We start from the raw sequence: 24,138 nt of genomic DNA on the forward strand, positions 1-24,138 counted from the left end.
TTAGCTAATCCATGGATCTTTTGACTAGTCTTGATTAACATATTGAAGATTTTATAGTAAAGTCCAGTTTATTGTCTAGTCTAATGATTAGACCATTGACTTCTCAATGGACTAGTTTGATTAGTCTATGGATCAGCCTATTGACAAGTCTAATGACTAGGCTGTGGGCAAGTATATTGACAAGTATATAAACAATTCCATTGACAGTTTTCTCTACTTGTCAATGTACTAGTTTGTTGATAAGTCTTTAAATTAGTCTGTTGACTAGATTGACATTGACTAGTATATGGGCTGACCTATTGACTAATCAATTTACCAGTCTATTAGCTAGTTAGTAGACTAGTATGTTGACTAATATATGGAGTAGTCTTTTTACTAATTCATGAACTCATCAATGGTTAATGAATGGACTAGTGTCTTGATTAGTCTATAGACCAGGCCATTGACTAGTCTGTGTATAAGTTTAATTTTAAACAACTCTATTGATAGCTGTCTTTACTTGTCAATGGACTATTTTGCTGATAAGTCTATAAAGTAGTTGTTGACTGTTGACTTGTATGTGGACTAGTGTATGGATCAATTTACTAGTCTCTTGGCTAGTTTGTAAACTATTAGGTTGACTAATCTATGGAGAAGTCATTTGACTAATCTATGAACTAATCACTATTGAGTTGTTTAGTCAATGGACCAGCCTATTGACAAGTATACGTACAAGTCAATCGACTATTGTGTTGATTAGTCTATGGACCAGCCTTTTGACAAGTCTAATGGCTAATCTGTGAGCAAGTATAAAGACAAGTATATAAACTAATTTATTGACAGCTTTCTTTACTTGTCAATAAACTAGTTTGTTAATAAGTCTATAAATTAGTCTGTTGACTAGTTTACGCACTAGTCTGTTGACTTGTATGTGGATTAGTCTGGCCAATTGACTAATAAATTTACTATATTCTTGGCTAGTTTGTAAGCTAGTATGTTGACTATGAAATAGTCTTCTGTCTAATCTATGAACTAATCAATGGATGTGTTTAGTTCATAGACTTGTCAATAGACTAGATTGTTGATAAGTCTATAAATTTGTCTGTTGACTAGTTGACGGAGTAGTCTGACGACTTCTATAGAGTGGTCAATTGACTAATCAATTTAGTAGTCTCTTGGCTAGTTTGTAGACTAGTATGTTAAGTCTTTTGACTATAAACTAGTCTATATGCTAGCCTACTAAACCATGTATAGTAAAGTCCATTGATTAGTATGTTTGTCTAGTCAATTGATTAGACGACTATTGACTTGTCTATTTCCTAATCTATTGCTAAATCAATGAACTAGTGCGTTAACAAGTCTATGGATCAGCTTATTGACTAGTATATGAAATAGTCTATTGAATAATCCCTGTTCTAATCTGAAGACTAGTCTCTGTTAAAAATACTATTATAAACAAAAGTCTGGAAAAGGTATTTTTTAGGTCATGGAGCTACAGCTTTATTTTTCAATGACAAAAAGTGCTAAAAAACGTACAATTAGTACTAAATTTTCCATAACTGCTCTAGCGACCAATTTTACCCCCAAACACACACACACTCTCTCTCCCATCTCCTCTCTCTCTCTCTCTATAAAATAAATGACACACTTTAATCTTAAAACAGAAAAAAAACATGGAATACTTAAAACAATAATTAAAATAATAGCATTGTGTATTAAAATAAATAATTAAAAACTTAAAGAAGAAGAAAAAACAAACTTATAAATATTTTTTAAACAAAACACAACTTAACATTGAATTTATATTTAGAACAACAATTAAGTAAATAATAATATAATTATAATAAAATATACATAAATGTACTTTAATTAAACTTAGAACAACAACAACAAAAAACAAACCTAAAAAAACAACAACTTAATAAACTCTATATTTGTAATTAGAAAACAAATGCAAAAAACAAACATAAAAACAAAAACAAACAAAAAAAACCATTGTATCTAAAACTAAAAGAGAGAGTTTTTTTGTTTTATTTTTTAAACTTAACAACAAAAGTAAATTAAGAAAAAAATTAACATTTTTTTGTTGTAATTTAAATTGTTTTAATTTTAATTTGTGTGTAGTTTTGCTTCTGTTTACTTACGGTACTAAAAACTAACAAACATCCTGTTCGAGTGTAATTTGTTTCTATATATTTTATTTTCTTAAGCTTAATGTCATTATTTTTTAATTAATTTGTTTTAAGTTTATATTATTATTATTATTTTTTATTAATTTTATCATAATTTTTTTATATATATATAAACAAATCGTTTTTAATGTTATATATCATATAAATACAAATAAACAAACAACAAAAAATGCAAATAAAAACAAATGAAAATAAAATATATTAAAAAAAAAATAATTAAATTTACTGTTTATGCCGTAATATTATTGATCAATTAATATAAAGCAAAAGAAAAACAAAACACTAATAAAAACAAATTAATTATATATAATACTTATACAGTAATATATATAAAAATTTAATAATATTAATTATATTATTACTATAAATAATAATAAAAAAATAATAATGATTATGATGATAATAAAATCTATATATATAAATATTAAATCATAATAATTATAAAACTATAAGTTATTTATAATTAAATAAAAAAAAAATACAAAAAAATTTAATATGCAACTGTTTTTATTTGTAATTAGAATAGAGAACACTTTTTCACTTTGCAATTAACTTCTTCAAAGTCCATCCCCTAGTAAATATTGTTCAAAACTTTACTTCCAGACATAGTTAGCGCTGTTCTGTTTGACAGTAAGTAATTAGAAGATTTGCGCTCGCTTAATCACTGAAGTCATAGGTTTTTAGTAAAATGTTCCATAAATTGTCCTCCGCATTATTGTGTAAACACCACAAATGCCAAGTGTATTGAATAAACACATGGAAATCACAAATTTTATGCATGTAAGGACCCTGACCACATGTAGAACATTCATTAGTGACGGCACGGTCTATACGTGATCAGGAGGCACTGAGCCTGTTGCTCCATCCCGATTTTCGGTTGCGGAATTTATAGGCGTCTTTATGAATGACGCTTCAAGCTGCCGTACACAAGGATTGATCCAGTAGATCCTATACATATCTGCATTTACGAAGATCTTTCCTGACATGCCTCGAGGGAGCATCCAACTATGTCATGTTATAGTTGGGATGACTTCTACGATGACATCCCTTGAGGAACTGTTTTATAAACATCATATTGTGTTCCTTGACTGGGAGGACCCTTATTTTCTCGAGAGGGTGATGTTCCGAGGTAATTTGTAGGCTGCCCGTTAAAGTCTTTATGGCGGCATTTTTGCAGAATTAAATGTTTCTCCACCGGGTATCACTGGGCGAAGGGGACCACACTGGAGCAGCTGACAGACCAATCATTTTATATGTAGCTAAAAAGGTTTCTTCCATACCCCAAGTGCTGCCGAATAGCGCTTTAATGACCTTGTTTCTACTTTGCAATTAGAGCGTGACCGCAGTGGCGTGAGCAGAGGATGAAAGTACATGACCGGCAACCGGTTCTACGTACCGCAATGACCCAAATTAGACGGCCAAGGGCTGTAAATCCCAGCAACAACAATTTTTCGTAGTCAGTACAGACAGCTACCCCATCATTTAACTCCTTCCTCGTATTCATAAAGATATTAATCGCTTATTTTAGGTTTATTACGCACAATTTTCATAAAAAATTTCTAAAATAAACCAGCAGTTTCGAGAATAACTGCTGACTGATTTTAATCGCCTATATGCGCACATACCGCTTGGCAAGACCAAACAGCTATAAATTCATATCAAATCTCCATTTTGATCACACATGAGAAATCTAACGGATGTAGCGGCATTCGTTCGTTAATTACACAAAGTCAACTAGTCCGACTTTACGAACTAAATTGACGATTCTTTCACTGGTGCCAGAAGAAGTGATGCAAATTTTGGGAAAATATCCCATATGCCGGCAAGAAACTTTGGATAATTGCACACAAATATCCACTTCAAGCAGCACGTATGTACCAACAAAGCAATTTCCGACATGCCAGTGCCAATCTACACACAAAATCAAAAGTTTCTCAAAAATAAAACTACATTATATGGACCCATTTTTCCTCATCAATGCTGTCAAACGCAGAATCGCCAATTATATCTGTAGCACAGATGTACTTGTCAAGTACAGGGGACCATGCTCTATATATTGTCTATATTGTCTTCATGAGGTACCAACACAGATGTGTGTATGGTGTCGGGTTTCAAAAGCACCCAATATTTGGCTAACGTAACGTACTTTTTTTTAAAAAAGACTTAAATTGAGGTTGTGCCAAACCTCGTTGTCCCTTTTGACCTCTAGGACAAAAGAAGAAGAATGTTGCAAAACCTGAGTCAAAGTCTCAGTATGAAAAATTCCAAAGGTTTATAACCCGAACATTTTAGAAGTAGACTTCGACTGCCCCTTACACTCCTTTGGACACGCAACTTCATTCAAGTAAAAGGTTAAAAATCAAGGACAAGATACTTAAAACTCTTAACGTCATATTGTTGCAGCCCAAATTCCATTTACTTTGAAAATCTTTAAGAACCCTTAAAGAAATCTTGTTTGTGTTGTATGTATTCTAATACTTGGTCAATAGTGCAGATATAGAGAAAGAAGTTCGACATTAGAACTTAAAGATTAAATGCTCAAAATGCTGTATTATATAGAACGGACCCATTCAAGTTCACAACAAAGATTGTATGTAGTGCTTCATCAGACAATATGAAAAGAATCGATCTTAAATACTTTTTACACTAGAGTTCTTTACTTTACACTCAAATTCATTTTTTTGTATACTAAATATCAGATATTTATTAAAATATGCATATTAACAGGAGTACTTTAAATGTTTCCAAAATATTCCATATGAATACATACATTACAGATAAACATTATAAAAATAGAACTATAACTTCCACAAAGTCCATCTAGATTTTGGTACCACCCTCTAGACTACGATATAAATGAGGAAATTTTACGATATCTGATTTTGTTAAATCACCAGCATTATAAAGTGTTGTATAAATCTATAAGAAAATCAATATTAAAATCACGAAAAAATTTAACGAATCACTAGAAAAAACATGCCATTTCGGTAATTTTTAACTCTTTCAGAATATCACTTCTCATTTTCATATACGTTGAACGTAAACGTTCTTCGGCAGCCGATATAAAACCTGGCGTCCAATGAGCCTGTGAACGCAACAATTCTAGTCTTTGTTTTTCTGCCACAACACGTGGCATATTAGATCTTTTTCTCTGACGATCTTCAAATCTCATTGCACCAACTTTACGTCTAAACATTTCCGTTTGTTTTAGTTTTTTCTCTTCCAATTCTTTGCGTAGTTTTTTGGAAACTTCTTCACGTTTCTTACTCGAAGCGGTATCGGCAAATATCGAGGCTTGATTTTGTTGATCATAAAATTGACAATAATAATTTAGTTTATGCGGATCATTGGGTGGCATTATACGACGATAATTTCCCAAGTGACTTTCTTCCCAAGCGATTTGTTGTGCTATAGCACTGACAGGACAATGCTCAAGAGAGGTCTTACTTAAACTATTATCGATTAAGGTAATATTGTTACTGACATGAGATCTTTGAGTTCTAAATAAAGATCAGAATTTTATATAAACAACTAAGGGTTTAACGTTTTATATAAGAATACTTACAAACTTCCCGGTTTAAACTTTAACAAACGCTGTTTGATACGCTTCCTATCCTCACGTAATATTTGTCTTTTATCCGCCAACACAGTACCAATTAATGACAGAGTGTCTCTTATTAGGGGTCTTTTAACTTGACGATCAACTACTTCATTGGTATGAAAACTCGGCGAATGATTAACTTCCAATACATAAGGTTTCAATTTCGAATCAACTAATATATCAAAACCCAATATTTCAAAACAGGCCTGTATTTTATCGTGTGTTGGAAAACAGGCATGATAATTATGTTTCAGTATAGGCCAAGCACTTAGAACTGTCTTTATTACAATATCATCAATTCTATTCCAAAATTCCTTTGCATCATAGTCATGACGACGCATCCAATTATTAATGGCACCAAAATTTCTCTTACTGCCACAATCATCGTCATCACATAGTTCGTATTGGGAATTTCTTCTATTAACCGAATAATTTGTTAAATGCATATACAAATTATCACTATTTTCCATAGAGGGTTCCACATATTTATGGGTAGCTAAACGTGCCAAACCTTCGTTGTAAACGAATATCCTTAAAGGATCAACAGATGTTATTAAAGCATAAACCCTCAAGTCAAACTTATAGCCATCTATGAGTAAAGGTTTACTAATATAGGTTTGACAAATCATACGTTCTGTAGGTGAAACATTTTTCAAATCATTTGTCAGCCATATACCTCTACCTTGAGCCCCAGCATCTGGTTTTATTATATACATTTTTTGTTTATTACGATTATTGGCATAATTTAAAGCTTCACCATAACTTTTCCATTTAAAAGTGTGTGTGAGAGAGAGAGAGTAAAATTTTAAACTTTCTCTGCATAGAATCTTTGTTCTAAGGTCTTTACTTACTCTGCTGGAAATATCCAGGTTTTGGGAAAAATCCTATAATCTTTGGGATATAATTTAAGCATACGATTTAAATTTCTTGAGAGTAAATCCTTACGACATATTTCCATCATGCCAGGAAAATGATTAATTTGTTGAAATCTTTTCATATTCTTATAGATTTCAACACCCGGCATCGAATCAGTCCACAAAATATTCCACAATTTGTTTTCTTTAACCACCTTGAAGCCTAGTATTTTGGCGATTCTACCAATAAGATTGTAGCGCGAGTTGCAAACACAAATACTGCCACGGGTAGCACTATAATTTAAGAATACATGAAATCTCTGACTTTAAAGATATTATATATAAAAACAACGATATCTGTAGAAATAAGACAAAAGTTATCACTCTGTCAGATGTAGATTAACTTTCCCTTTTCCTATGAAGATAAAATGGCTGGTTACTGGTCCCCTTTTGAGACTCTCAGAAGTTGTTATCTGCTATAAACATCAATAGCTTTTGGGTCGTTAACTGTTGTCCGAGTGTTAGTCCTGAAATGATGATTCAGATTTCGAGACTCAGTAGTTGTTATCTGTTATAAACATCAATATCTTTTAGGTCGTGACTTGTTGTCCAAGTGTTAATCTTGAAATTATTATAGATAACTATTCTCTGGAAAGTATAACAATATACTACATATTATCATCTTTTGATGATCGTGGAGTATGCATCCAATCTTAAGACTTTTAAAAAGAGTACGGAAAACGTAATTTGTCATCATGCCGATAATGTTGTTTCTGGTGGCCTCAAGTCCACGTCAATTTTAAATGAGTCAAGAAAATGAAGATTGTGTTATAATAGAGATGAAAAGGAAGCTGTAACTCATCTCCTGTCCTATTTTCCCGCTTTGGAGAATGCACGGAATCATACATAAGCTTAAGCGTTTTCTTCTCATATTGCAGATCTATCTGACCTCTGGTCTGATGGTCATTCGACTACTCGGCTATTTTATGAATTCAATTCATTTGGTATCGGACTCTGTCTTGTACAGTTTATTCTAGTGGTCTCTTTGGGGGTGCGCGTGGGGGTATTGGCTAAAAAATACAACAGAGGCATATGCCTTTAAGATGTGATTTAAGGGTTAAGCATTGGAAATGTTGAAGTACGTGTAACGTAAATCCACATCTATTTAGAAGATTGTACCATACTAAATATGAAGAGGTTGAGGTTACTGATCTTCTTTTCTATTGTCCTAATTCTCATATATTTTTATCTTGCTGATATATCTGAAAAGTCACATTGATTTATATTCCATAATATTGGTATTATTGTAATCCATGGGTAAAAAAGTTGCAAGAACTATAAACTGTAAGTCATATATCTTCTCGGCTATTCCTTGGCTTCATTTTACCTGGTAACGGACATTGTCTTGTGGCGGTTATTGCCTTAGAGAAGTGACTTTGAGACAAAGCGTTGCAAATATGTTGGTGTTAAATAAATAAGATATAGGATGGATGAAGGGGCATACGCATCTAATTCTACCCACATACCTAGAGTAAATATAATAAATGTTTTTCTCTATGAATGTATCGAATGAATTAGAAGTTTGCTGGATTGAAAGGTGATTGAATGTCTCTTCTTCGTCAATGTATGTTCAGGGTTAACCCTTTTCATACCAGACTTACCACGTTGTGTTCTCTGTAAGAGAATGCGAAAACTATCATAGGTCGTTTGTGAGATGTTCACACAAAGCACTAACTATCTTTTTTCAGTTGTTAAACATAAATCAGAATCGATCTGATCTGAATTTCGACGACCTTTTTCACAACTTACAGTGATTTGTTTACCCTGGAATCAAATTCTGGCAAAGGCAATCGAAAATCTCTAAATAATTTAAAATAATTGAAATGATCGCTTTTGTATGCTAGAAATTGGACCGCAGATTCTATTAAAATAGATAAACGATCCATTTTCTATTGAAAAAAAAAACGTTTGTGTATATAATTAGGTTTCCTAAACATCGAATAGACTTTAATATGTTATGAATTAATTGAAACTAGTGTCAAAATGTTAATAGTAATGTTTTGTCGGTATTAATAGCTTTTTATTGATAACACTTACAACAGTCAGAATTCTTCAATTTTGAGAATTTCTGAACAAGTTAATGGAGTTATTCCTTGCGAACATGTTATAAGGAATCGCAGAAAGTTATAACTTGTATCGAAAGATCTTTAAACATAATGGAAAACAGCTTGTTATGAATTTCGGGAATCTCTGAATAGTTAAGCTATCCATAAGTTATTCATGTGGAAAATTGTATATCACATGGAAGGATGTTCGTGAAAATATATGAATGTAACTAAAACTTCGCAGGTTTGTCTTAATAAGAGGTTCAGAGTTGTTTGTGATCATATTTTGTCGGTATAGACTTTTTATTTTGAACATTTAGTTCTATAATTGTACTTGAAATCGGAGATCGCTAATGAGATTAGTAGGGGTAATAACTAGTCACTGCGCAATTAAGACCTTTAGGGGTAATTGGGTCGAACACGCAGGATTTTTGTAGGTTGTGTGTGGACGAAGAAGAAATGGAAACAGTAGGGCATATCTTATGCAGCTGCCCTAGAGTAAAGAGTATGAGACTGAAATGGTTAAGTAAAAGATTCCACGAAGAACTGGGAGATGTAGCAGGATGTGACTTATTGTACAATGTAGATTTCACATCTATGTCCAAGTTCTTTTTGTATCCTTTATGTACCGTATGGTGGGTGGGATGAGGAAAAGTAGCTATAGAATAATACTCCATAAAAATCAAAGGCACACCACAGGCGGCATTGGACATTATTTTAAATCACCCCATTGAGAAATATGTTGAGAGTGTAGCGGCTAGGATCTTATTAAACTGTTTGAATCAGCTCTAGTAAAACCACTCAAGAATACTGTACGAAGTAGTTCTAACTGGAATTGAAGGAAGTACGAAGGGTATTTCTGACTATTTAGTTACGAACTTGGACTTCGAAGTGACACCTTCAATAGTGATTCCTAGTAGGGACGAGTGGATTGGGTCCGAAGTACTGTTTGAGGGGTCTTTACTGATGGATCCAATATTGAACCTGGTACAGGAGCCGGAGTTTATCTCGATGGTAACATAAGAACGTTCTATAGACTTCCGGATGAATGTAGTGTCTTCCAGGAGGTGATCTTTGCGATCTGTAAAGTCGTGGAAATCATTAAGACACACATTACTAGGGGGTCGGATTTAACGATTCATGTTGATAGTCAGGCAGCACTTAAAGCTTTATAATGTCCTTTAAGGGTAACTGGGTAACACGAAAAATTTTTGTAGGTTGTGTGAGGAAGAAGAGGAACTGGAAACAGTAGGGCATATTTTATGCAGCTGTCCCAAAGTACAGAGTCTTAGACTGAAATGGTTAGGTAGAAGATTCCACGATGAACTGGGAGATGTAGCAGGTTGTGACTTAGGCTTCATCAGGGAAATATCTTCCATTTCCACTTTCTTTCTGTAATTCTGTATGGGGGGAAATTCTTACTTTTCTCACTTTTACTCTCAATCTTACTTTTCTGTCTTCTCTCTAACATCCTTGTTCTTTATTCTTCATTAAAGGAAATCACAATGGATCCTTTGGGTCTCCGAGTGGATGTATACCTTGGGTATACAACCCTTTTAAACTAAACTAAATCCATTATGGGGGATTACTAAAACTTTTTCTCACTTTTTCTCTCTTTCCCTCTTACTTCTCTGTCTTCTCTTATATGTTCTTGTTCTCTATACTTTACTAAAGGAAATCACAATGGACCCTTTGGGACTAATGAGATTGAGAAGCAATTTCAGTTTATAGCTAAAGTGATGTTCACGTTTTGTTTTCTTCATAACAAGGTCTTTTTATAAAGGGCACTGCTATCAGTCTTACTACTTGAGTATCGTTAAGACAATTCTTTGCGATACATTAATTTCAATAGTCCGTCTTACTGTGAGTAATAAGACTAGTTTTTGGGAACTATCTAAGCATACTATGCATGAGGTTGGCACTAAGATTACAGTGAAAACAGATGGAAGTGATATCATATTTAAAGATATTTGTGATATCGATATCAATAATAAAATCTTGTTGTTGGAAACAAGAGTACCGCACTAAGATTACATTAGAAAGAGCTGGAAGTAATATCAACTAAGATTACATTAGAAAAAGTTTAAAGTGAATATGTAAAGATATTGATGTATTGTAAGCCGATAGCATTAATAAAATCTAGTTGTTGAGAACAAGAGTATCCCACTATAGAATGATTACAGCGTCTAACTGTTATTTAACTACCCAGCAAATATGTGAGGAAAAAAGTAGAATTTTCACTACAAATATCATACGTGATGTACTTCCAATTTTGAATTGAATTTAACTTTCGCCTGTCTTTGAACTACTTTCAAACTTTTTTCAGAACCAGTAAGGGCGGGTTTCTTAATACTCAGTTAAATTAGGCTTAACTTGCTGTTAGATTAAACTCGGAACAAATTTAGGCGGACTCTAACCGATGATTGTGTTTTTCAGTTATGGATTTAAGTTCAGTTAACTTTGTTAGTATTGCCAAGTTTTTACTCAAAAACATAAAGAAAGAACAGCTGTTTTTTGCAAATAATACTTTTGTAAAATGAAAAATTTAAAAAAAATGTTAAATAAACATTTAAAACAGCAATAACAAAAACAAAACAATTCAAAAAATTGCAATTTACATAAAATATTCTGTTTTTGTTCCTCCGAAATCATTGTTTTATTGTTTTTGTTAATTGTGTTTTCTCACTTATAACTTAAGTTTAATTGGCCAATAATACTCAGTTAAACTAAGATAATAAGTTACGTTACTGTTTACTGAAAAACACAAAACATATATTAAACTAGGTTTAAACAAAGAATGTAGATTATCTTTAACTGAAAAACTTGCCCTAAAACTTCGATATTTAGATGTCAAAATAAACCATATTCGTTCAATGGTTTCATTGGTTTTCCACCAAAGTTTGATGTACTTCGAATATTTTATTTATAGTGTATTTTCTTAATCACTTTCTTCACTTTTAACTGGAAATGTTTGGTTTATAAAAGCGAAAAATATGTAATCGTATTTTCGGATGTGATTAAGATATCGTCATTAAAGTATGACATCGATTAAAATGTTCTTTAATTACAAATTGATCAACGATAGAAATAAAACAAATATACATACAACGTATCCAAAAAATTTACCTAACAGACGGCATAGATTCTGTACTACCACCTTGATTTTTATTACATGGACCAGCTTGGCACTCAACTTGATAGCAAATATTATTAAAATGAATCAAACCATTTACATTTGTATTTTCATTACTTGACTTAGACGACAGCAGCTTACTATTATGTTGTGTTGAGAACTTTTCCTGTTGTAATTTTAATTTATTTTTAATTTTCAGTTTGTCTACTTTATTATCACAACATATTTTCATAGAATGTTTAGATTCATTAGCTTCATGCTCATCTTCCAAAGCTGCATTATTTGTAGCACCAGAACATTCACAAAATGCACTTTCCAATTGACATTCAACACGTTTACGTTCTTTTTCTTTGCGTAATTTATCTTTGGAAATACGACGCAGCATTTGTATGCGTTTAAAAAATTTCGATTTTTTTAAATTCATGTTAAATTTATAATTACTATAAAGTTTTAAAACAGTCTTTTGAATTCTATGATAAATTTGCAATTAGTTATTATTAACAGCAAACAAAGTAGAAGCAAACTAGTATGTTTAAAATTTATATTTTAAAGATTTTTTTTAATTAATTTTAATTTAGTAGAAAATGTTGACATTAAAAATTGAAAAAATAGGAAATATGTACAATGAAAACCCACTAAACAAATTCAATAAAAAATTGTATATTTATATATTTTATTATAAAACAAAAATATATATAGAAAAAATAGTCAATATAAAAAATAAACACAAACACTGGAATGTTAAGAAAAACAAACTTAATAAAAAAACAACAACCTCCACTTTTTACTTATTGCATAAAAGGATTGCCGCTATAATAACTATTAATTATTCTCAAAACCATTTCCATTTCAGGTCGTTGTTCGGGACGCTCGTTTATACACTGTAAACCCAAATCAATGCTACGTATACATACCATCTCTTCAGCCGGCTGTGTCAATTGCATACGTTTGTCAATTAATTCGGCCAAATTATAATTGTGCGTTTCCAATAGAGTTCGTATGGTTTTGGTTAGAAAATTACGCTTTTTATCGATGGCCCGTAGACCGGTGAATGTCTCTAAGAGTACTACACCAAAACTAAAGGTATCCACTTGTGTACTGAGACGTTTTGAATTTAAAAACTCTGGCGGTAGATAGGCTCTTGTACCGAAAACTTGCGATACTTGAACGGCTCGGTTGATGGCATTGGGTCCTTCCATGGCTAAACCAAAATCACCGATTTTTGGCTGTAAACATTGATCGAGTAATACGTTACCGGGTTTTATATCACCATGTATGAGAGGTTTATCCAAACGCAAAGAATGCAAATAGTAAATGCCGCTAAAAAATAAAAAAAATTATATTGAGTTTTCTTTTTAATTCGGACAAAAAGATAATTTTTAAAAAAATACTGGTTTTTGAGAAAATAAGACTTATTTATATTAATAGTTTTATAAAATTAAAAAAACGGTTTTTAGTTTAAAACAGTTTAAAAGTATTGGTTTTTAAATGTAAGTGTTGATTAAAGAAAATTGATTATAACAGAACAGGGTTTTGGAAAAAATACTGTTAATTCAAAAAGTATCTTTTGTTTTTGAAAAAATCTGATTTTTAAACATTGTTTAGTTCAAATACCGGTTTTTGAAAAAATACTGCCTTTTAACAAAAATACTGGTTGTTTACAGAGAAATACTCGAAATACTGTTCGCGTAATATTCAGTTTAAAGTTTATTTGCAAAAACAATGGACTTTATTGGGAAAATTGTTTTTTTTTTTTAAGAAAATACTGGTTTTGGAAATATGTTCGTTGTTTACTGATTTTTGTAAATTTTGAACAAAATTACATGTACTTAGATAAAATACTGGTTTTTGGAAAGAAATACTTGTTTTTACCAAAATATTGGCTTTTTTAAAATATATGGAAAAAATACTGTTTCTTTGGTAAAAAAAAAAGATTTTAAGGAAAATTTTGGTTTTTAGACAAATTATTTAAGAAAAAATACTGGTTTTTCAAAAATACAGCTTTTTTGCAAAAAAAATATATTTATTGCAATTTTTTGGCCAAAATACTGGTTTTTGTAAATTTTGAACAAAATTAAATGTATGTAGATAAAATACTGGTTTTATGATAGAAAAATAAATAAAATAGACATTGGCAATGCATTTTTCATAAATTTAACAGTTTAGACAAAAATACTGGTTAAAAGAAAAAATCTTGCTAAAAATTTACTTGTTTTAGAAAAAATACTGGCTTTTTGAAAATATTGCGAAAAATAAAACTAAACTTTTGCTTTTGAAAAAATTAATTGTTTTGGAAAAATACAGTTTTTTGGTAAAAATTGATTTTGGGGAAAATTTTGGTTTTAAGGCATATTTATTAAAAAAAATACTGGTTTAGAAAAAATATTGTTTTTTTTTTTTGCAAAAAATTCTATTTATTGCAAAAATTTTTTTTTTGTAAAAAAAACTGGTTTTCGTAAATATTGAACAAAATTCACGTTTTTAGATAAAATACTGGTTTTTTGATAGAAACATAAAAAATGGATATTGGCTAAAAAAAAAGTTTTTCAAAAAATACTGGTTTTTGGAAAATGTATGGAAGATATTTAGAAAAATAATAAGAAATTTTTCCTTTTGAAGAAAAAATAATTGTTTTGGAAAATACTGTTTTTTGGTAAAAATACTGGTTTTCCAAAAAATATTGGCTTTTTGAAAATATATGGAAAATATTGGGAAAAATAAAAAAATTGCTTATGAAGAAAAATTGTCTTTGAAAAATACTGTTTTTTGAAAACAATTTTGTTAAAAATACAGCTTTTTTATAGATACTGTTTTTTAAAACTACTTTTTTAAAGTATACTGTTTTTAAACATTTATTAAAAAATACTGGTTTTTGAAAAAAGGACTGAAAATTTAAAAAAAGGAAATATTAGGTTTAACATTTTTATCAAATATTTGGTAAAAAGTCCGAAGTATACTGTTTTTACATATTTATTAAAAAATACTGGTTTTTGAAAAAAAGTACTGAAAAATTAAAAAAAAATATGTATATCCTGTTTATCTACGAAAATAAACTGGATATTTCAACCAGCAACTCATCATCAGATAAATAAATCACCTCCCATCCTTTTAACTTACCGTGCTGTACCCAGACAAATATCAATTCTCTGCTGCCATGTCAACGGTTGAAACTTATTCGTATTTAATCTCTGCTCCAACGAACCACCCTTCATCAGCTGATAAACCAAACAAGGCTTATCACCTTTTATGCAATAACCATACAACGGCAAGATATTATCATGACGATATTTATGCAAATGTTTCAATTCATTTAAACTCTGTTGCAATTGTACCTTAGCACTCTCACGTCCTTCAGCGCCACGATAATCAATTTGTTTGATAGCCACATCGGTATGCTTCCAATAGCCACGAAAAACCGTACCAAAACCACCTTTACCCAAAACAAGTTTTTGATCCCAATTCTCAGTGGCTTCGGTTAGTTCTTGATAATCAATCTCCGGCATTATGCTGGTAATCTCCTGTATATTAGGCATTGAATTATTTGTTAACTGTTGACGCGACGGATGTATAGCCGAACGACTACGTTCAGATTTGATATTGTTCGAACTAGAACTCGATGTGGTATTATTATCATCTGTTGTCACAATTGTGCGTATATTGTTAGTTTCAACACCCGACGACGTGGGTGTGGGACCATTACGTATTTTAACAGAATTTTCATTATTATTCGAAAGATTTGTTTGTAGCATTTTACTAATGCGTGGTATACTAATGGGTATCATTAGTTTGTATTCGGGTGGCACATAATCCTTTATAATACGCATACCATGGAAGATTTTTAATCTAAAAAAAATAAGGAGAAAAATCTAAATATGTATAAATATCTAAAAATAATGAGAAATTACTTACTTATGGAATACACCAAATAATTCAACAATTTTATGATTATACTGTCCACCCCAAATTTTTAGCAGTTCACCGGTGGGTGAGGTGCCTGGTATTCGAATACGTCTTTTAATGGTCTAAAAGAACAAGTGGAGTGAATTGATCTGTGTAAAATGTATCAGTTGTTAATGATATTTGTTTATTTATTATACATTGTATGTTATTTTTGATATTTTTGTTGTTGTTGTAACAGCTAAAACTATACAATAATCTAATTGGGGGATTCTACATCAATGTCTAGGCCTAAAAATTGGGCTACTTTAACTTCATTCCCTGACATCCGGTTCTACGTACCGGAATGATTCGAATTATTCGGTCAAGGGCTGTCAACCCAGTAATAACAATACAACAACAACAATTGACATTTTTGTGAAATAGTTCGCTTGGAAAAACTTTTTCCTAAAAAATTACTTAAAAAACGCATGTTTCTAATTCAAAAGTAGATTTTATGAAAAAATTGGATACATTTTTGAAAAATTAAAACCTCTAACAAATAAATAAAAGTAAAGTGCGTCGAAATTAAAACAACAATCTATAAACACAATCATGAGTACTTGCGCTTTTAAAATACGAAAACAATTTTCTAAATTTAATTAATATTCCCCCAAATAAGCACACAATAATTTCCCCGCTTAAAATTTAACAAATTAAATAGCTACACATATATACAATTTTGTAAAAACAAAGAAATTATACCTATCTAAATTCATACATATTATATTCTTTTAAAAACCAACCTCTATATCATTGTCACTAAAACCCATCTTTGTAGCCATTTGCATCCAAACATCAATTTGATCACAATGTTCGCATAATTCTCTTCTCTTTGATGGTGGCAATTCGGTAATATAAGTAATGGTGGGGGTTTTTGCGGAACCAGTTATCCCGTTTGATACCGGATTACTAGACGACATCTTGCCGATGTTGTTGATAAAGGAGATGGAATATTTACAATTGTTGTTTTTAACTTGAATTCAACTGACTCATCTGTTGCAGCGAATACACAGTGAATAAAAAAAAGAACTAAATTGCAATTAACATGCAAATTAGTGTTTATCTTTTTTTAATTACGATGCCGCAAAAATTGTTGTTTATACAGTGTATTTAGTTTGATACTTAATCAAAATGTAGATAAATAGCCTACAGTATTATCTAATTGGAATTATTAGTTGTTGTGAATTTTAACTAAATACTGCAACACAACTTTCCCCAAAATTTTTGTAAATAAACTAAACAATGCTTAAGTATATAGGTGTATGCACAAGTTGAGCTGATAATTTCTTAATGCTTTTGTTGTATGATCTTGTCAATTCTAAATGTCAAACTTAATACTAAAAAAATGATAATTCGCTTTTATACTATACGGTGCAGCCACCTTATCATAATACTTTCTATGTGCTTTTCTTTATAAAGTTACCATATTTTTTAGTATATAGTTTTTGTTCTCTAATGCTGCCAATTTATTTGCAGAAAACGGTACAAGAATTTTTATATAAAACCACAATAAAAGGCAAACAATTATAGCATTAATATAAATTATTACTTTTATCTCAAAAATAAATATTTGATACATAAATAACTTCCAGCTAAATTTAGTTTAAAAATAATACTAATTTTCCAAACACTTCCCAAACAGCTGGTCTCTCATCTCTCTGCAGCAGCTGTCAACAATACTTTGAGTGATGTGTCAACTCTTGTTATTTTTTTTGCGATTAAAAACTTAAAAGAATTCTCAAAGAATTTTTACGAAATAATAACAAATCTTTCGCTAATTGTTTACAATAAATAAGTAATGTGTAATTAACTTTAATAAATATATTAAAAACTTAACTATTTGCCTTTAAATAAACGTAAAACCTACATAATGAAACAAACGACTTCACCCACACCCTCGGTGGTGTCCAGTTATACAGCGTCTCGAGGTCAATCACCATTGCCACCACCAGCCAATGCTCGCAAAGATTGTCTTTCAGCCACCACAAAAAGCTACAAATATCTAAGACGTCTATTAAAGTTTAATCAAATGGACTTTGAGTTTGCTCTGTGGCAAATGATCTATTTGTTTATAGCACCACAAAAAGTTTATAGGAATTTTAATTATAGAAAACGTAAGTTGTAAAAGTTATTGTTATTGTGAAAATTAAAAAAAATTCTCTTGTTTTTGGTTTGCTATAGAAACAAAATCACAATTTGCTAGAGATGACCCTGCCTTTTTAGTATTGTTAGTTGTATGCTTATGTGGTAAGTTTTATAAAGTATTATTTAATGGATTTTTAAATTCCACTATCTCTCTATTACTTACAGTAACCTCGTTAGGCTTTGCCTGGGTTTTGGGCTTAAACATCTGGCAAAGTATATCGTTTATATTCTATGTGGTTTTTGTCGATTGCATATTTGCCGGCATTGTGGTGGCCACTTTTCTTTGGTTGGTTACGAATCGCTATTTGAGAACGAGTAATCTGGAGCCCGATATTGAGTGGGGTTATTCCTTTGATGTGCATTTGAATGCCTTCTTCCCGCCCTTAATGCTGTTACATTTCCTGCAGCTATTCTTCTACAATTGGTTGATCAGTCAGCCCTGGTTTATTTCACGTCTATTGGGTAATACGTTCTGGTTGTTGGGTTTGAGCTATTATGTTTACATCTCATTTTTGGGTTACAATTGTAAGTTTTTTTGATTTGTTTAAAAATTTAACAATTTTTAATAATGGATTTTTTTCTTCGTTACTTAGGTATACCCCATCTTAAGAATACACGTTTAATTCTCATTCCTTTGCCCATTATATTTTTATTATATTTAATCACTTTAATTATTAGTTGGAATGTAACTATATCCTTTATGGATTTCTATAAGTATCGTGTGTATTAGTTTTTTTAAGCGCGAGTAGAATTTTTAAGAAATATTTAAAATCATTTTTCTGTACTGTACCATTAGACTTTCATAACTAATTGTGCATTAAAATTGTAAAATAAAGCGATTTTATTTAATCAAAATATTTAACGTTATTGTGATTTATGTATTTAAATTGTTCAAATAATGCAATATTTCTTAACAAAAATCGAATAAAAACTAAAGATCAAATCTGAAATATCTTCCTTATTAAATGCATTTAGTGCAATGCTAAATCATGCGCTAGTTTTTGTTCACTTATAACCAATAATATTTAAGTTTTCTCTCAATTATTTAAATTGTTTTTTAATTGAAATATCCCTCCTGTTTACCAGAATTTTTTTTAATTCCTTTGTCAATTGAAATCTGCCTCTAGTTAACTATAAAATCCTATATGGAAACTTTATTTTTTAACAACTTTTAGTTTAAAACAAATTGAATTTAACATTAATTCCTTTTTAGTTTAAGCTAATTTTGTTGGCTTAACAAAAGACCTCTTACGTTTGTTCTTCTTGCGCTGCAGTTCCATTTGATGCAACTGTGAGTAAACTTCAGCAAATATTTCCTTTTGCTCATCCTCTGGTATAGTGGCTCTATATTGTTTCATTAAGTCGTATTTCTCCCAAGGTTTCTCATGTGCCAATGCTTTGCGTCTATTCTTTTCATTAATATATTCGTCGATATTTGAAACTCCCTTAAGATTTTGTCTTTCCCATCTTTCCAACCAGGGACGAGGACGCAAACGTACTTGCACATCATTAATGGGTACAGCGGTACCTTCTTCTATTATTTCAGGTTCCATATTAACATCGAAGGTGCTGTATTCGGGTAAAGCATCGCGTAAATACAGTAAATGATCATCTAGACGTTTTTCCAAGCGTAATACTTCAATTTTTTGTATAGAAGGATCATACATTTCATACATAACTTCAACGCCTTGTTCGTCAATGACATTACGTAAAATGAAACGAGCTCTGAGGCCACAACGTTCACGCAATATACAAATGCCTGTAAAATATCAAAACGAAATAATCCAATAAAAAATTTAAACCTTTCAATAACTCACCTACAAAACGACTAACTTTGCCGGCCGCATGAGGATCTGTGCTAGTCACAGCCATTATGGAACCAACATAGAATTCGGGTATTTCTATTTGGGTACGTCTATCGATCATATCCAGTCTTTCCAGTTTTTCTCTAACCGGATTACGCCATTCTACTTTGGGATCGGGCAGAAATTCAGGATATATAAAACGATAAGTAGGCGGTGCAATGGGCTTTCTATGCTCAGGTGTATTTAGGTTTGTTGTTGAAGATTTTGTAGTATTACCGGTAAATTGTTCCTTTGGTTGGGGTTTCGTAGAGAACGTGACTAGTTTGGAAGAGATGGACTAGAGTTGTGTTGTAACAATTTATTTTCCATTTAAACTTACCAATTCTTTTAAATGTTGTTGGTTTCAACAGTTGTGGGTTTATTAAACGGGCCGGCGTTAACATTTTGTTATTTTTAATTCAATTTATTTTAGAATTCTAATTTGAAAAATATATCGAGCAGATAGAAAATTATTGTGAAGGAATCGTAATAACCTGCTGTTTAGAGAACTGCGCCGACAAAAATTAATAACGGCGTCAACTGACACTAAAAATGAAGTCGGCGAAATAAATCGACCACAAGCCGGCTAAGTTTAGGAGCTGTTTTTAAAATTTTCTACGATATTGAATAGATGATCCAAACAAAATTTCCAAGGAATATATTTTTAAAAAAGAAACGAGATTTTAATAGTTTTTATATAAAATGGGGATTTAAAATGACTTAAAAATTTAAAAGAAAAATAACTCCATATTTAACAATAAAACATGACAAAACCTTAAAAGTTAGTGCACAAATGTCAAGTTAAACTGATACCTTTGGATCAGGATCGTTCCCTATCAATTTAAAATATCCCTTATTGGACGTATTTTATTATAAAGTTATTAAAAAAAGTAGTTATATAAAACATCTTCATGAACACCGGTAACCCTTATAATAAACAATCTACATTCTTAAAACATCAGGCAACCCTTTTTTTAATCAAGATTTTTTCTCAACAACAAAGATTTTTCTTACTCACCACCAAATGGGCATAATTACACCACTAATTGTTGTCGTTGTCATTTTATGTGCATTAAGATTTTGCAAAAAACATAGAGAAAATACTGAAGAAGCAACTCCCTTTGAAGTGCCGGATAAAAGACAAAATACAGCAGCCAGACGCAAATATTCTGAAAGCGAAAATCATAGAATTAACATTAATGAAAGAAAATTGATAGAGCAAAGAAACAAACGTAAAAATTCTTAAAATGATTGAAAGTAAGTATTACTAACAGTTCTATTGAACAAAAATGTCATAAAAACTCTTAAAATTTGTTAAATATTCACAGAACCAGTTCACCCAAAAGCCCATCTTGGTAGCGCCATAATATCTTGCATTCTAAGTTTAGTTATTTACGGCACTCTACGCTTCTATGCCGAATGGTTTACATCCACTCAATTGACTACAATATTTGGTGGTTTTGTTAGCTCTTGGCTTTTTTTATTTAGTTTAACCTCTTTGTCGAATGTAGAAATGTTAGTGTTTGGTGATGATTTTGCCTCAAAATGTATACCCGAAATACTAATATGTTTAATAATGTCTGTCCTGGCAGCTGGTGTAGTACATCGAGTGTGTGCTACCACCTGGTAAGTATTGCGGAAATGTTTGTTAACAAAAAAAATGTGTTTTTATGAAAAATTTTTGTGATTTTAGCATTTTATTTTCAATTTTGGCCTTATACTTTGTGGATCGTATTTCCAATGATTGTTATCATAAGTCTACCATTGCTCCGGAGGCTATACATCCACGCAAAGGTGGCGGCAAGAAAAATAAATAAAATTTGTATCTCTTAAATCTTTAATCTATGGATTATTTAAAAAAAAAATCGAATATATTTTTCTTTTATATTTACTACTAGTATTAACTATACATATGTATATGCATTTTAAAAAGCATCAACAGATCTTTTTAGAATAAAAAATTATGTACTTCTAATTATTAAAGCTTTAGTTTATTTCGCAAATAGTTTATTTGTAGTAATGAATAAAATTAAATAAACTAAAATACTTTAAACTTAAAGTTACAATTAACTTTTTTTTTGTAAAATTTTAACAATTTTAGTATTAATTTAATACTTATGCCTTAATAGAATTACCTATAAAGTCCATTTCATCGGGCTTTTGTCTTGGATGTCAGTACAGATCCCAAGTCAATGATTCGAGTTACTATGTAAGCATCGAATCGAGTTATCAATTAAATACGCAGATTTTAAAAAGCAATTAATAAATATTCTTTTTTTTATGTTTAACTCTACGTTTTTTTATTATTTTAAAATACTTAATTCGATAACAAACGATTAACTTTAATATACATATATTTAAGAGTAGTGTAAATAAAATAAATCATATTTGTTTAAAATAACCTTTTATAGGAGATATATAGATAAATTTACGAAACCAAAGTAAAAAAAAAAAAAATAGAACTGTCCTGTAAGTAGTAGTGTCTCTTCCACTCCTTTATAGTTGTATATATAGTAAATAGATTAACTGAATTTCCATTGAAATTAAGAAAAAATAAAAGAGATTTGCCATCACATTAACATCTTCGACTTGGGCATTTTGATTACAAATTGCAAACAAAACATCTAATGATTTGTACGCTTATTTATGATGAGGTCAACAAAAATTAGGTATTTTAATTGCTGGCAGTTAATAAGGGCGTGGTGGTGGCATTGGCATCATGGGTCCCATAGGATATGGTACACCACTACCGCTGCCGTAAGGTGGACGAGGTGCTGGATAAAAACCACTTGATGGTATGTTACTATAGGCTGGTCCAATACCGGGCATATTACGTGCTGCTGGATTTGGTCCAGTTTGAGCTTGACGTCTCATTAGTTCTTGCATTTTCTCAGCCTTTAGTTTGCGTAAATGCATTACCTTGCGTGCGGGCAAGAATTCTTCCAGAAAAGCTTCAACAGTGATTTCGTTGTCTGTGAATTTTTTAACTATAGCCTCAGAGTTCTCTTCACTTTCAGCGGCTGCCGTCTGTAGCAGTGCCAAGGCAGTTTCTTGACTTACACCACCCGATTTCTCCTTTATAAGGGCTAATTTTTCCTGTACCGCTTCACAACATTGTTTGCCTTCCTCATTAAGTTCAGCAACTTTTCCCTTTAATTCAATTATAAGTGGTTCCTTTTCTATATTACGTTCCGCTTTCGAACGATTTTCTGTGAACAGACTGTCTTTTTGGGCCTTTAAAATTTCCAAAACTGCGTCAATCTTTTCATCGAGTTTTTCATCGTTGTTTAGTAGATCTTTTAGTTCATCTGTGGATAAGGGGTTTATGGAGTGTTGTAATTGATTTAAATATTCCTGATACATGGTCGATCTGCTCTATATAAAATCAAATTTTTTAAATTTTTTTCAATAATATCTTAAATATTTAGCTGTTTTGTCTTTTCTTTTGTTAAATTTGACTGAGAGACACACAATTTAGGTATGAGAGCGTAGTAAAGAATAATGAGTAATTGTTTTGAAAAACAAAAATAAACAAGAAAAAGTTGCCAGATGTTAAGATATCAAAAGCAGTGAAATAAAGTGAAAAAATTATTAAAGTAAAAAACAAATAATCTACAAACAAAATATTATGGCATTTTAAGCAATAATAAACAAATTAACTACAATTAAATATGATCTAAAATAACTCAATGTTTATTATTGCAACAGTAGGGCAACATTTTTAAATTTCTCACAGTATGGCTCCCTCAAATAGACTTGCTTTCTAAAAAAATTGTGTTTTGTTACATATAACAGTTAATTTTAATGTTTTGTAATGTTAAATTTGGTTTAAAAATCTTTTTTAACACATAATTATTATTAATTTTATTAAAATAACAATTTATTTTTGAAAAACTATAAATATTTTTTACATATTTCCTTAGATAAAATATCTTACCAAAAGTTTCCTTAATATACAAGTTTATTAATGTTAGCTGCAGTTTGTGACCACACATGATTCCAAAAATCGCGATGGTCACAGTGTCGGTTATTACCAGACCTTCCTTCTTTCGAAATCTTCGAGAGTTTTGCATTTCTCACTCGCTTTGGTTTAGTGCAAGGCGAATTCACATAAGGTGGTGTTCTAGGCGAATAGATTATAATGCCATGTCTATATTAGATAAATATTTATTATGCTAATCGTCGAATTGTTATCATGATAAAATATTAGCAGATGCAGACATCATTTATTAGCGTTATAACGTTGTTATTACAGTGTTGTCTAAACAATTGTTTAGACAACGTTGTCTATATGGAGTTTGACAGTGTCGGTTTTGAGAGAGATTTTTTATATGAAGCTTGACATG

General features: G+C 30.9%; 6 protein-coding genes across 6 annotated transcripts; 2 read left to right on the forward strand and 4 right to left on the reverse strand.

Moving 5' to 3' along the window:
- Window positions 1-4,813: 4,813 nt before the first annotated feature.
- LOC111675754 (tubulin polyglutamylase TTLL13P) lies at window positions 4,814-12,376 on the reverse strand. The gene is made up of 5 exons (XM_046950057.1): window positions 11,858-12,376; window positions 6,624-6,920; window positions 5,737-6,534; window positions 5,152-5,671; window positions 4,814-5,090 (listed from the first exon to the last, which is right to left on the reverse strand). Exons 1-5 carry the CDS (start codon window positions 12,286-12,288, stop codon window positions 4,992-4,994), a joined length of 2,145 nt encoding a protein of 714 aa, XP_046806013.1. The 5' UTR covers window positions 12,289-12,376; the 3' UTR covers window positions 4,814-4,991.
- A 144-nt stretch (window positions 12,377-12,520) lies between these two features.
- On the reverse strand, window positions 12,521-17,104 carry LOC111683854 (serine/threonine-protein kinase pelle). The gene is made up of 4 exons (XM_023445971.2): window positions 16,547-17,104; window positions 15,774-15,886; window positions 14,982-15,707; window positions 12,521-13,184 (listed from the first exon to the last, which is right to left on the reverse strand). The coding sequence occupies exons 1-4, from the start codon at window positions 16,721-16,723 to the stop codon at window positions 12,653-12,655; spliced, it is 1,548 nt and encodes a 515-aa protein (XP_023301739.1). The 5' UTR covers window positions 16,724-17,104; the 3' UTR covers window positions 12,521-12,652.
- A 366-nt stretch (window positions 17,105-17,470) lies between these two features.
- Window positions 17,471-18,803, forward strand: LOC111683857 (protein unc-50 homolog). Its single transcript, XM_023445974.2, has 4 exons — window positions 17,471-17,917; window positions 17,985-18,050; window positions 18,114-18,473; window positions 18,542-18,803. Exons 1-4 carry the CDS (start codon window positions 17,674-17,676, stop codon window positions 18,676-18,678), a joined length of 807 nt encoding a protein of 268 aa, XP_023301742.1. The 5' UTR covers window positions 17,471-17,673; the 3' UTR covers window positions 18,679-18,803.
- A 272-nt stretch (window positions 18,804-19,075) lies between these two features.
- On the reverse strand, window positions 19,076-20,316 carry LOC111683856 (39S ribosomal protein L19, mitochondrial). Its single transcript, XM_023445973.2, has 3 exons — window positions 20,133-20,316; window positions 19,766-20,071; window positions 19,076-19,707 (listed from the first exon to the last, which is right to left on the reverse strand). Exons 1-3 carry the CDS (start codon window positions 20,194-20,196, stop codon window positions 19,163-19,165), a joined length of 915 nt encoding a protein of 304 aa, XP_023301741.2. The 5' UTR covers window positions 20,197-20,316; the 3' UTR covers window positions 19,076-19,162.
- Window positions 20,317-20,828: 512 nt separating this feature from the next.
- On the forward strand, window positions 20,829-21,851 carry LOC111683860 (protein KRTCAP2 homolog). Its single transcript, XM_023445977.2, has 3 exons — window positions 20,829-21,049; window positions 21,121-21,418; window positions 21,486-21,851. The coding sequence occupies exons 1-3, from the start codon at window positions 21,040-21,042 to the stop codon at window positions 21,607-21,609; spliced, it is 432 nt and encodes a 143-aa protein (XP_023301745.2). The 5' UTR covers window positions 20,829-21,039; the 3' UTR covers window positions 21,610-21,851.
- Window positions 21,852-22,341: 490 nt separating this feature from the next.
- On the reverse strand, window positions 22,342-23,285 carry LOC111683859 (vacuolar protein sorting-associated protein 37B). Its single transcript, XM_023445976.2, has one exon. It carries the CDS (start codon window positions 23,153-23,155, stop codon window positions 22,481-22,483), a length of 675 nt encoding a protein of 224 aa, XP_023301744.2. The 5' UTR covers window positions 23,156-23,285; the 3' UTR covers window positions 22,342-22,480.
- Window positions 23,286-24,138: the final 853 nt, after the last annotated feature.

This window comes from Lucilia cuprina, chromosome 4 (assembly GCF_022045245.1).
Source record: "Lucilia cuprina isolate Lc7/37 chromosome 4, ASM2204524v1, whole genome shotgun sequence".
Lineage (NCBI taxonomy): Eukaryota > Metazoa > Arthropoda > Insecta > Diptera > Calliphoridae > Lucilia > Lucilia cuprina.